The sequence below is a fragment of the Lipotes vexillifer genome, unplaced genomic scaffold (assembly GCF_000442215.2).
Source record: "Lipotes vexillifer unplaced genomic scaffold, Lipotes_vexillifer_v1.1 scaffold2189, whole genome shotgun sequence".
In the NCBI taxonomy this organism is placed as follows: domain Eukaryota; kingdom Metazoa; phylum Chordata; class Mammalia; order Artiodactyla; family Lipotidae; genus Lipotes; species Lipotes vexillifer.
The window spans coordinates 276,702-290,000 of NW_006789336.1; the positions used below are offsets into that span (position 1 = coordinate 276,702).

The 13,299-nt window shown below is 33.4% G+C and overlaps 1 protein-coding gene across 1 annotated transcript in view; it reads left to right on the forward strand.

Moving 5' to 3' along the window:
* The window catches only part of DYNC2H1 (dynein cytoplasmic 2 heavy chain 1), a gene marked incomplete at both ends in the record, with an annotated part of 341,923 nt that overhangs the window by 276,234 nt on the left and 52,390 nt on the right, over positions 1-13,299 (forward strand). Inside the window, one exon of the mRNA XM_007462583.1 lies at positions 3,698-3,814. Within this exon, the coding sequence (XP_007462645.1) occupies positions 3,698-3,814 (117 nt within the window). The remainder of the gene's footprint in view (positions 1-3,697; positions 3,815-13,299) is intronic.

The following is a 13,299-nucleotide window of genomic DNA, read 5'->3' on the forward strand; positions in this document are numbered from 1 at the left end:
TCAGTGTCTTATAATTTTCTGCATACAGGTCTTTTGTCTCCTTAGGTAGGTTTATTCCTAGATATTTTATTCTTTTTGTTGCAATGGTAAATGGGAGTGTTTTCTTGATTTCACTTTCAGATTTTTCATCATTAGTATATAGGAATGCCAGAGATTTCTGTGCATTAATTTTGTATCCTGCTACTTTACCAAATTCATTGATTAGCTCTAGTAGTTTTCTGGTAGCATCTTTAGGATTCTCTATGTATAGTATCATGTCATCTGCAAACAGTGACAGCTTTACTTCTTCTTTTCCGATTTGGATTCCTTTTATTTCCTTTTCTTCTCTGATTGCTGTGGCTAAAACTTCCAAAACTATGTTGAATAAGAGTGGTGAGAGTGGGCAACCTTGTCTTGTTCCTGACCTTAGTGGAAATGCTTTCAGTTTTTCGCCATTGAGGATGATGTTGGCTGTGGGCTTGTCATATACGGCCTTTATTATATTGAGGAAAGTTCCCTCTACACCTACTTTCTGCAGGGTTTTTATCATAAATGGGTGTTGAATTTTGTCAAAAGCTTTCTCTGCATCTATTGAGATGATCATATGGTTTTTCTCCTTCAATTTGTTAATATGGTTAATCACATTGATAGATTTGCGTATATTGAAGAATCCTTGCATTCCTGGAATAAACCCCACTTGATCATGGTGTATGATCCTTTTAATGTGCTGTTGGATTCTGTTTGCTAGTATTTTGTTGAGGATTTTTGCATCTATGTTCATCAGTGATATTGGCCTGTAGTTTTCTTTCTTTGTGACATCCTTGTCTGGTTTTGGTATCAAGGTGATGGTGGCCTCGTAGAATGAGTTTGGGAGTGTTCCTCCCTCTGCTATATTTTGGAAGAGTTTGAGAAGGATAGGTGTTAGCTCTTCTCTAAATGTTTGATAGAATTCGCCTGTGAAGCCATCTGGTCCTGGGCTTTTGTTTGTTGGAAGATTTTTAATCACAGTTTCAATTTCAGTGTTTGTGATTGGTCTGTTCATATTTTCTATTTCTTCCTGATTCAGTCTTGGTAGTTTGTGCATTTCTAAGAATTTGTCCATTTCTTCCAGATTGTCCATTTTATTGGCATAGAGTTGCTTGTAGTAATCCCTCATGATTTAAGTCTGAGGTCTTCTGCCAGCATTCAGTAGGTGTTCTGTAGGAGTTGTTTCACATGTAGATGTATTTTTGATGTATTTGTGGAGAGGAAGGTGATCTCCGCATCTTACTCCCCCTCCATCTTATAGGTCTCCTCTCAAACATGTAATTTACTTCCTGGACAATCCAATTTCTCATCTGTAAGTTGAGAATGAGCATTCATTTTTAAAATCTATATTCTTTCTCATTCCTAGAAGGATTACACTGGATGTGACTTACAAAAATACAGATGATTTATTAGTGTAAAATCAATAGTTTAGGAAATCAAAGAGAAAATTAGGAAATGAAAAGAAAATAAAACTAGGGAAACAATTTATGCTAAAAGAAGACAAAACAAACAACAAAGCTCATGCTCTAAGGTTCTATAAAGTTGTTATTGTTAGATCAGAAATTCTTCTGTGTGCTTTATAACTTCCAAAAGAAAAGGAAAATACAGTTGTGTATAAGATGTAGTATGCTACAATAAAATCACACCAATTGTTCAGGAGAATCATAGGTATTCCTGAAATGTCTCTCATTGTTCTTTGGAATGTGAATGGTTGGGATAGGGGTGACAGCATATTCTGTAGCTCCCCTCCAACCTCAGAGATGCCGCAAAGCATGCCAGTGGCATAATGCAAGCTGTTCAGTATGCTTAGAACATGGAAGAAGTGATGTATGTTTTTGTTGGGAAATTTCATCCCCTTTGACACCATTTTAAAGGAATGTCATTAAAAAAAGTATTTTTAATTGGTTTAAAACATGTATAATGGACAGACATTTTATCATCTGTGCTTTGTAAAAAGATGAGTATGTCAGATTTTGTAAAAAGAAAAGATGGTCCACTGTTACAAGTTATAGCCCTATCCTCATTATAAAATATTTTTATTATGCATTTGAACTCCCTTTTCATTACTCTCTGTTCATTAAAGTTTATAATATATTATTATAGTGTTATTTTGAAAAGCAAGCCTCGCATGTTATTTTTCTGGGAAGAAAACAAAAAATTTGGGGGATTGTTAAACATTTTATTTTTAAAATAGTTTTTAGCATCATGTGTAAAAAAATATTTGAACCTTTTTTCCTTTAGGTATCTCTTTGCATTCTTCTTTGTTCTCTGTCATTTTTGACAAATTTAATACACAAATAAGAGATAGCCAATGTTACCAGAGCAAAATAGCACTTCTCCTGACTACCAACTAGTGATGTTTTGTGGTCTAGCACAGCTGATAAATTAGGTGCTGTTGTAGGGTTCAGCTAGAGCAGATGAAAATAATTTATCAGAAAAACAAAGAAAATGAAACACTGAATCACCACAATTTTTTCTAGATTAGAGAATCAATCAAAAGCTCTAGAAGTGACTTGAGTTTAACAGCAGGATTCTGTATGTTTAACAATTATGTAGTGCATTTATTTTGAAATATTTATGGCCCTTATTTTATTTGAACTTTAGTAATGTAAAAAACCCCAGAATATTAAATACAGCCCTTCTCTTAAAAAGAAAAAACAATTTACATCTCCCAAAAAGTAAAACAAAAAAAGTAGTTGACACACTGCAAATGTTGATGTTTAAAATACTAGCTTAGGAAAACATATTGTCTTGATTTGGGGATTTATTTTGTTTATGTCAGATAAGCAATGATATAGCACAATTTTAATATTTAGTTGAAATATTTATGAAGAACCATCAGTACATACCTCACTGATTTTTATACATCTCCCCCAATATCTATAATACCATATATAGAATACTCAGTAATATTCTGGATCATTCTTAGAAAATGATTAAGAAGACTGATTGGTATTATTGAAATTGAAGCCTTTAAACACTATTTTAGAAAAGAAAATGTGAATGAATTAATTTTGATGAGAATGATGATAGACAAGCTGATAAAAATGTTACAAAAATGAAAGCCCTAAATAGGAAAGAAGAATTTACTTTGCCTGATTTTAATTAATTGATCTATACCTCCTTCATTTGAGTCTCATGTCTAGAAAAAACATTGAAATAACTTAAAATTGATATAGAACCTTAAAACTTAGATTTATTGTAATTTTTACCAGCCAATAATTACTTTAAATTGTTTTACTATTTTATAGTTTGCTATGCTATTTACTATCTTTCCACTCATTTCATCTTTTCAAAAAACCTATCTTTAATTTATCAGCATTTTGAAATTATGCAATTTAAATTATTCAAACTGAAAAATATTTTTGATTTCAGAAATGAGCAAATAGAGAGGTTATTAATAATGGATAATTAGAGCTTTCTGGCTAAAGGAGTAGCTTTTCAAATGAAGAGCCATTACAATATGTAACGTTTATAGTGGTTTCTCTCACCATTTAAGTTCTTTTGCCTTTTAACTGCTGAAATAAATCAATAAAATATTAATCCAGTTGAACAGGGAAAATGGGATTAAAACTTGTTTATAATATATATATTCGGTCTTTATAAGTAAATATGGCTATTTTTGTATCTATGCTTTCCCTCTGAATGAAGTTATGTTCATTTATTGCTACTTATTATTTTTTTCATTTAGGTTATTTCACAGTTGAGGATCTTGGGCAGATCAGTAACAGCTGGTAGCAAATTTGATAGAGAAATCTGGTCTAATGAACTTTCTCCTGTCCTCAATCTCTGGAAGAAATTAAACCAGGTTAGTAGTGGAATATTCTTCCTTTGTTTTCCCTTTTTTCTCCCTTTTTTTCCAGTTTTATCCCCAAATTGTCCATGTTGGTAAATATTGGTAAATTTTTGCATGGATCTGCCCTTAATGTATACAATATCCTGGAAAAAGATGGAGGAAATAAAAGCAATAGAAGATCAGCCCAAGAAGCAGTGTTACCGTGTAATTTGTCTTATCCTGGTAATGTACTATGACGTCCTCTATGTCTGATACATATTTTGCTCACTGCTTGTCTTCTCTCACCTCTTTCTGTAAAGTCAGTGACTGCTGTTAAAGGTGAAATTTTTCAAAGGAATCCAAGTGCTAAGGAAAAGCAATTCATCAACTGGAGTTGACTTGTTTCTATATTATAAAGTAGTTATAGATTATAGATGGTTGCTTGCTCACTAGGCAAAACCATTACAGTATTATTATTACTATTCTAATTGAATAAGGACTTACTTTCTGGAATTAAAAAAATATAATTTTACAATTCATATGTTTAGTAATGCTATAAAAATGCTTATATATCACATAGCCTTCTTCAGTAAGGGAAGTCAAATTAGGCTTATTTAAGAACCTGTGAAAAAGGTTAAAACTCTCTAAAAATTCAAAATCCTCAAACCTTATAGTATTGTAATTTCGAGTTATTCTGACTTAGTGTCAACAATTGGTGATTGTCAGGAGTCTGAATAAACAATGATCTCAAGTAACTGGAATTGCCACTTTATTTAGACCATCAGATTGATAAAGCTTTATATAGGTAGCTTGAGGAAAAATTAGAGAATGAAAAGAAATACTACATCCCTTAGCATCCCAATCCCGTGGTCTCCCCTTATGCCTGGTCATATAAGTAATCAAATTGTACAGATTCCTGACTATGAAATCATGGCCTGATTTCCATCCTTCATGTCAATTCATATTGAAGTTGTTATTCTTTACCTTCTTTTTTCTTAAACTAACCTTTGCATATCTTTAAATTAATAACCCAGTTTACACAAATTTATTGAGGAAAGTTGCTGTTAATCTGATTCTTATTTCTCTGTAACTCATTTGGTTTTTTCCTGTAGAATATTTTGTCTCTGATCTCCCTAAATTTCACCATAATAAATACAGGTGTGGATTTTGTTATGTTTTGTTTTGCATCTATTCATTTGCTACTCTGAGACCTTGCAATTCCAAAAGTCAGCCTTCCCAGCTATACCTGTTTCAGTTTGATCCCCACATTAGCTGGGCTGCATGCTGTGAAATATCAAGTACTCTGCTGTCTATGGCAGGTGCTTGATACTGCTATTTTTCAGTCCTAAAATGTTGACATAGTGGGCAATGTTCCATCCAGGGCAATATGAAAAGATAAGTTTGCAACCAGGAACTCTCCTAGCCTGGCTCCAGCCATGGCATCCAGCCCTCAGCTGTAGGTTACCATATTCTCCACTTACAAGTACCCAAACCCAGATGTTTCCCATTCTTTTTGTGCCATCTTCTGGGTTCAGTATCCTCTTGTTTTGTCAAAGACAGGATTCAGAAGTGGGAGGTAGTTTGCCATTTTGACCAGAAACAAACAACTTTTTAAACTTCATTTTAACTTTTATTTGTAAGATAGATATAGATTCATTAAAAGGTTATCATTATATTATATTCATAGTAGTCAAATTAATCTATCAAATATCTTGCACTTCATTCTGTTATAATGTTTTGTTCTTTATCTCTCCCATTTCCTTCCTGAAGCTATTGCCATAATGTAGACTTCTTTCTCATATGGATTATTGCAGAAAACACCAAATTTGACTCTCCTTATAATATATACTTCCTCCAAGTCATATTTCAGATCATCATCACATTAATTTTCCTAAAGAAAATCATTTTTCACAACATGGCTCGATATCCACCCTGACTTGTAAGCCTCTTCCATAGTAAGGTAGCTTTCAGTGATTCTGTCTGTGAGGACTTTCCAAATGCAATTTCTTTCTTCCGGAATCTCCTAGCTATGCTAAACCAGTAATGGGCAAAGTGCCAGCATCTTTCAGAAGCCTCTCAGCTATTACTCATTTCCCTCTTCATGTTTCTATAGAACAAACTTATAAATCACATAACCATAAAAGTTATATTTTAAACTAAGCAAGTTAAGATATGGTGCTTAGGAATAAGAATTCTCTTATTTTGGGGTAGCTTTAAATTTTATGCATATAAATATTTCAAATAAAACAAACTAATGCCACATTTCTGTTATAGAATTTTTCCATAATTATTTTTATCACTTCTGAACTTTTTAAAAAGTTTTTCTTTTGTAAAAAAGGAGTAATAATCTTTTCTCTGCATTCATTTGTTCATTTATTTCATTCATCAAATATCTATTGATGTGTCTGCTATATGCTTGGCACTGTGCTAGATGCTGTGATTTATTAAGAGATGATAACAATACACAAAAATATAGGTATTACAATGGTCTTTGGGAACCAAAATGAGGGAGTGTTAAATTCTGCTAAGAGGAAGTCAGAGGAGGTTACATTATGAGTAAGAAATTCTTTAGAGGGACTTCCCTGGTGGGCTGGTGGTAAAAACTCCGCCTTCCAATGCAGCGGATGCAGGCTCGATCCCTGGTCGGGGAACTAAGATCCCACATGCGGCAGGGAAGCTAAATCCATGCACTTCAACTAGAGAGCTCGCATGCCACACACTACAGAGCCCACATACTCTGGAGCTTGCATGCCACAACTAGAGAGAAAACCTGCATGCCACAACTAGAGAGAAGCCCACATGCCACCACGAAGAGCTTGTGCGCCACAACAAAAAGATGCCACATGCTGTGATGAAGATCCCGCATGCCACAACGGAGACCCAACTCAGCCAAAAATATAAATAAATAAATAAATAAATAAATAAATAAATAAATAAAATATTTTAAAAAATGCTTTAGATTAAAAAAAGAGGTTACATGATGAGCAAGAAATTCTCTAGTTAAAAAAGAGTATATGGTATTTCAGAGAGAGAGAAAAGTCTGCCATGTTTGTTATTCTAACCTGACTGGAGTAAAGAATGCTTTGAATGGAATGGCTAGACATAAGAGCAAAAAAATTTAGTAGGACCAGGTTGGAAAGGGTTTAATGTCACGAGGAGTGATTATAATTTATCCTGTAGGCAGTGAGGATGTAATGCTAATAAGAAGGTGGGAAGGTGATATGTAAAGATCTGTGTTTTATAAAGGCAAAACTGATGATGGTGTAAGCAGTGGATACTAGAGGCCTGAAAACCAATTTAGAGGAAGTTACAATGTTCTAAGAGCAAAATCGTGGGAACCTTATTGAATATGGTGACAATGTGAATATAAAGTAAGAGAAGAGTCAAAGATATTTCAAAAGTAAAACCAGTCTTCAAAGGATGATTGTATGGATCTAATAAAAAAATAGATGGAACACTATTTGTCAAACATAAACTCTTTATGGATTAAGTCTTTTGTATCTTTCTTATTTCTTTAAAGATTTGTAGATTTTTAAAGTTTAGTATAACAAGCCCTAGTAGTATTGATGACGTTGCCACATTCAAGATATTTTATTAATTTAACCTTTCATGCTTGAAGGTTAAATTGTCAAAATTTTTAGTGACTGTATTAGTGATTATATCTTTTTCAGGGAAATATATATACAAATGTGTAATTATAACTTTTAACATTATTTTGTATTAACTGTTAATTCGTATGTTATTATATCATCTTTTAAATAGTTTAGATGCATAATTTAGTAACATCTCATATTTTGTGACATTTTTCTTGGGATTTCCACTGGAAAACTTAGTACTTTGGAAAACAATAATTTAAAAAGCAAAATGCTGAAAAGTATAACACATGAAAAACCTAATGTCATTTAATATTCTGCACGTATACATTCAAAAGGTCAGTTCATGCTTTAAAATTTTTATTATATACCAGCTCACCAAGCAGTTTTTAATATCTGGTTGATGGTGATAACTGATGAGAATTACTGGCATTCTAACCAATTTACATCTCCTTTATATAGCTTGAGAACTTCCATTAATTCTCATATGATAAAAGGTACATGTAAAACTGTCTCTTTTAGGTTGATAGAATTTGTTGAGCAAAAGATAGGTGACAGATTTTTTTCTGAGCAGCAATTGAACTGGTTGACCCAGTAACTATTTTTAGTATTTCTTTCTTCAGGTTCATAAGTAGATTTGTATATCTGTTAAATTACACTTCTAAACTCAGAATACCTTAATTTCAAAAGAATGCATTGAAATAAAATTAAATGAAATTTAAATCTAGAGTGCCAGGATAAACAATTAATAGGACTAATACTTTCTTATGTTTTTGAACTAAAAATTTTAATATCTTTAAAATTGATTAGTTTCATATTATGTTTGAAAAGAATGTGTATTCTACTCTGTTGACTGCTATTCTCAAATTATATTCTTTAGATCAAGTTTTTTAAATGTTTTGTTCACAAATCATAATATATAATAGTTTTTTTCTATCAATTTTTGAATTATAAAGGTTCAGAATGCTACCTCTTCTTGATATATTGAACCACTATCATAGTAGTTCTCTTTAACTCTTATAATGTTGCTCCTATTTTTCTGGTATTAATAAATCTGTATCAGCTTTTTTTTAGTTACTATTTGTTAGATATATCCTATTTCATACTTTCAACATTTAAATCAATTTTTATGGGTGTATCTTATAAAGAGCCTATAGCTGGATTTTGTTTGATCTTTAGCTGGAACATTAAGTCTATTTACATTAATCTGGTTTACTATATTATTATATGTTATGTTTTGTATTTTTTCTACTTTTTTTTACTTCTTTCTTGTCTTCTTTTGGACTATTTTCTCTAATATATTGCTCTCTTAGTTTACAGATTATATATCTTTTCTACTTTTTAGTGGTATCCTAGATATTTTATTGTACATACATAGATAACCCAAGTTAAACAATATATTTGCCTACCTGGCAGATAATTCAAGAAGCTTAAGACGTTATACCCAACTTCAACATGTTTTTAATGATATTTTAATTTATTTTTTTAATTTTTCAACATCTTTATTGGAGTATAATTGCTTTAAAATGGTATGTTAGTTTCTGCTGTATAACAAAGTGAATCAGCTATACATATACAGATATCCCCATATCTCCTCCCTCTTGCATCTCCCTCCCACCTGCCTTATCCCACCCATCTAGGTGGATACAAAACACTGAGCTGACCTCCCTGTGCTATGTGGCTGCTTCCCACAAGCTATCTGTTTTACATTTGGTAGTGTATATATGTCCATGGCACTCTCTCACTTTGTCCCTGCTTACCCTTCCCCCTCCCCATGTCCACAAGTCCATTCTCTACATGTATCTTTATTCCTGTCTTGCCCCAGGGTTCTTCAGAACCTTTTTTTTTTGGATTCCATATATATGTGTTAGAATACAGGATTTGTTTTTCTCTTTCTGACTTACTTCAATCTGTCCATCCACCTCACTACAAATAACTCAATTTCATTTCTTTTTATGGCTGAGTAATATTCCATTGTATATATGTGCCACACGTTCTTTATCCATTCATCTGTCGATGGACAACTTAGGTTGCTTCCATGTCCTGGCTATTGTAAATAAAGCTGCAATGAACATTGTGGTACATGACTGTTTTTGAATTATGGTTTTCTCAGGGTATATGTCCAGTAGTGCTATTGCTGGGTCATATAGTAGTTCTCTTTTTAGTTTTTTAAGGAACCTCCATACTGTTCTCCATAGTGGCTTTATCAATTTACATTCCCACCAACAGTGCAAGAGGGTTTCATTTTCTACACACCCTATCCAGCATTTGTTGTTTCTAGATTTTTTGTTGATGGCCATTCTGACTGGTATGAAGTGATACCTCTTGTAGTTTTGATTTGCATTTCTCTAATGATGAATGATGTTGAGCATCCTTTCATGTGTTTGTTGGCAATCTGTATATCTTCTTTGGAGAAATGTCTATTATGTATCCTGCCCATTTTTGGATTGGGTTGTTTGTTTTTTTCATACTGAGCTGCATGAGCCGCTTGTATATTTTGGAGGTTAATCTTGTCAGTTGTGTCATTTGCATATGTTTTCTCCCATTCTAATGGTTGTCTTTTCATCTTGTTTATGTTTTCCTTTGCTGTGCAAATGTTTTTAAGTTTCATTTGGTCCCATATATTTATTTTTGTTTTTATTTCCATTTCACTAGGAGATGGGTCAAAAAGGATCTTGTGATTTATGTCCTAGAGTGTTCTGCTTATCTTTTGCTCTAAGAGTTTTATAATGTCTGGCTTTACATGTGGGTCTTTAATCCACTTTGAATTTATTTTTGTCTATGGTGTTAGGGAGTGTTCTAATTTCATTCTTTTACGTGTAGCTGTCCAGTTTTCCCAGCAGCACTTATTGAAGAGGCTGTCTTTTCTCCATTGTATATTCTTGCCTCCCTTAACAAAAATAAGGTGACCATATGTGTGTGGGTTTATCTCTGAACTTTCTCTCCTCTTCCATTTATCTATATTTCTGTTTTTGTGCCAGTACCTTACTGTCTTGATTACTATAGCTTTGTAGTATAGTCTGAAGTCAGGGAGTCTGATTCCTCCAGCTCCGTTTTTCTTTCTCAAGATTGCTTTGGCTCTTCAGGGTCTCTTGTGTTTCCATACAAATTGTGAAAACTTTTGTTCTAGTTTTGTGAAAAATGCCATTGGTAGTTTGATAGGGATTGCAGTGAATCTGTAGATTGCTTTGGGGAGTCTAATCATTTTCACAATGTTGATTCTTCCAATCCAAGAACATGGTATTTCTCTCCATCTGTTTGTATCATCTTTAATTTCTTTCATCAGTGTCTTACACTTTCTGTGTACTGGTCTCATGTCTCCTTAGGTATGTTTATTCCTAGGTATTTCATTCTTTTTGTTGCAGTGGTAAATGGGAGTGTTTTCTTGATTTCACTTTCAGATTTTTCAGCATTAGTGTATAGGAATGCCAGAGATTTCTGTGCATTAATTTTGTATCCTGCTACTTAACCAAATTCATTGATTAGCTTTACTAGTTTTCCAGTAGCATCTTTAGGATTCTCTATATATAGTATCATGTCATCTGCAAACAGTGAGAGTTTTACTTCTTCTTTTCTGATTTGGATTCCTTTTACTTCTTTTTCTTCTCTGTTTGCTGTGGCTAAAACTTCCAAAACTATGTTGAATAATAATGGTGAGAGTGGGTAACTTTATCTTTTCCTGATCTTAGTGGAAGTGGTTTCAGTTTTTTACCATTGAGAACGATGTGTGCTGTGGGTTTGTCATATATGGCCTTTATTATGTTGAGGTAAGTTCCCTCTATGTGTATATCTGGATGGTTTTTATCATACATGGGTGTTGAATTTTGTCAAAAGCTTTTTCTGCTTCTATTGAGATGATTATATGGTTTTTATTCTTCAGTTTGTTAATATGGTGTATTACATTGATTGATTTGTGTATACTAAAGAATCATTGCATTCCTGGGATAAACCCCACTTGATCATGGTGTACGATCCTTTTAAGGTGCTGCTGGATTCTGTTTACTCGTATTTTGTTGAGGATTTTTGCATCTACATTCACCAGTGATATTGGCCTGTAGTTTTCTTTTTTTGTGACATCTTTGTCTGGGTTTGGTATCAGCGTAATGGTGACCTCATAGAATGAGTTTGGGAGTGTTCCTCCATCTGCTGTATCTTGGAAGAGTTTGAGAAGTTTAGGTGTTAGCTGTTCTCTAAATGTTTGATAGAATTTGCCTGTGAAGCCATCTGGTCCTGGGCTTTTGTTTGTTGGAAGATTTTTAATCACAGTTTCAATTTCAGTGCTTGTGATTGGTCTGTTCATTTTCTGTTTCTTCCTGGTTCAGTCTCAGAAATGTGTGCTTTTCTAAGAATTTGTCCATTTCTTCCAGGTTGTCCAGTTTACTGGCTTAGAGTTGCTTGTAGTAATCTCTCATGATCCCTTGTATTTCTGCAGTGTCAGTTGTTACTTCTCCTTTTTCATTTCTAATTCTATTGATTTGAGTCTTCTCCCTTTTTTTCTTGATGAGTCTGGCTAATAGTTTTTCAATTTTGTTTATACTCCCAAAGAACCAGGTTTTAGTTTTATTGATCTTTGGTATGTTTCCTTCACTTCTTTTTCATTTATTTCTGACCTGATCTTTATGATTTCTTTCCTTCTGCTAACTTTGGGGTTTTTTTGTTTTTCTTTCTCTAGTTACTTTAGGTGTGAGGTTAGGTTGTTTATTTGAGGTGTCTCTTGTTTCTTGAGGTAGGATTGTATTGCTATAAACTTCCCTCTTAGAACTGCTTTTAATCATTCCCATAGGTTTCAGGTCATTGTGTTTTCATTGTCATTTGTTTCTAGGTATTTTTTGATTTCCTCTTTGAGTTCTTCAGTGATCTCTTGGTTATTAAGTAGTGCATTGTTTAGCCTCCATGTGTTTGTATTTTTTACACATTTTTCCTGTATTTGATATCTAATCTCACAGCATTCCGGTCAGAAATTATACTTGGTACCATTTCAGTTTTCTTAAATTTACCAAGCCTTGATTTGTGACCCATGATATGATCTGTCCTGGAGAATGTTCCATGAGCACTTGAGAAGAAAGGGTACTCAGTTGTTTTTGGTTAAAATGTCCTGTAAATATCAATTAAGGCCATCTTGTTTAATGTGTCACTTAAAGCTTGTGTTTCCTTATTTATTTTCATTTTGGATGATCTGTCCATTGGGGAAGGTGGGGAGTTAAAGTCCCCTACTCTGGTGTGTTACTGTCCGTTTCCCCTTTTATGGCTGTTAGCATTTGCCTTATGTATTGAGGTGCTCCTCTATTGGGTGCATAAATAGTTACAGTTTTTATTTCTTCTTCTTTGATTGATCCCTTGATTATTATGTAATGTCCTTTGTATCTTGCAATAGTCTTTGTTTTAAAGTCTGTTTTGTCTGATGTGAGAACTGCTACTCCAGCTTTCTTTTGATTTCCATTTGCATGGAATATCTTTTTCCATCCCTGCACTTTCAGTCTGTATATGTCCCTAGGTCTGAAGTGAGTTTCTTGTAGACAGCATATATATAGGTGTTTATGTATCGATTCAACCAGTCTATCTTTTGGTTGCAGCATTTAATCCATTCACATTTAAGGTAGTTATTGATATGTATGTTCCTATTACCATGTTCCTAATTGTTTTGGGTTTGTTATTGTAGGTCTTTTCCTTGTCTTGTGTTTCCTGCCTAGAGAAGTTCCTTTATCATTTGTTGTAAAGCTGGTTTGGTGGTGCTAAATTCTCTTGGCTTTCACTTGTCTGTAAAGGTTTTCATTTCTCCATCGGATCTGAATGAGATCCTTTCTGGGTAGAGCAATCTTGGTTGTAGGTTTTTCCCTTTCATCATTTTAAATATGTCCTGCCACTCCATTCTGGCTTGCAGAGTTTCTGCTGAAAGATCAGCTGTTAACCTTATGGGGATTCCCT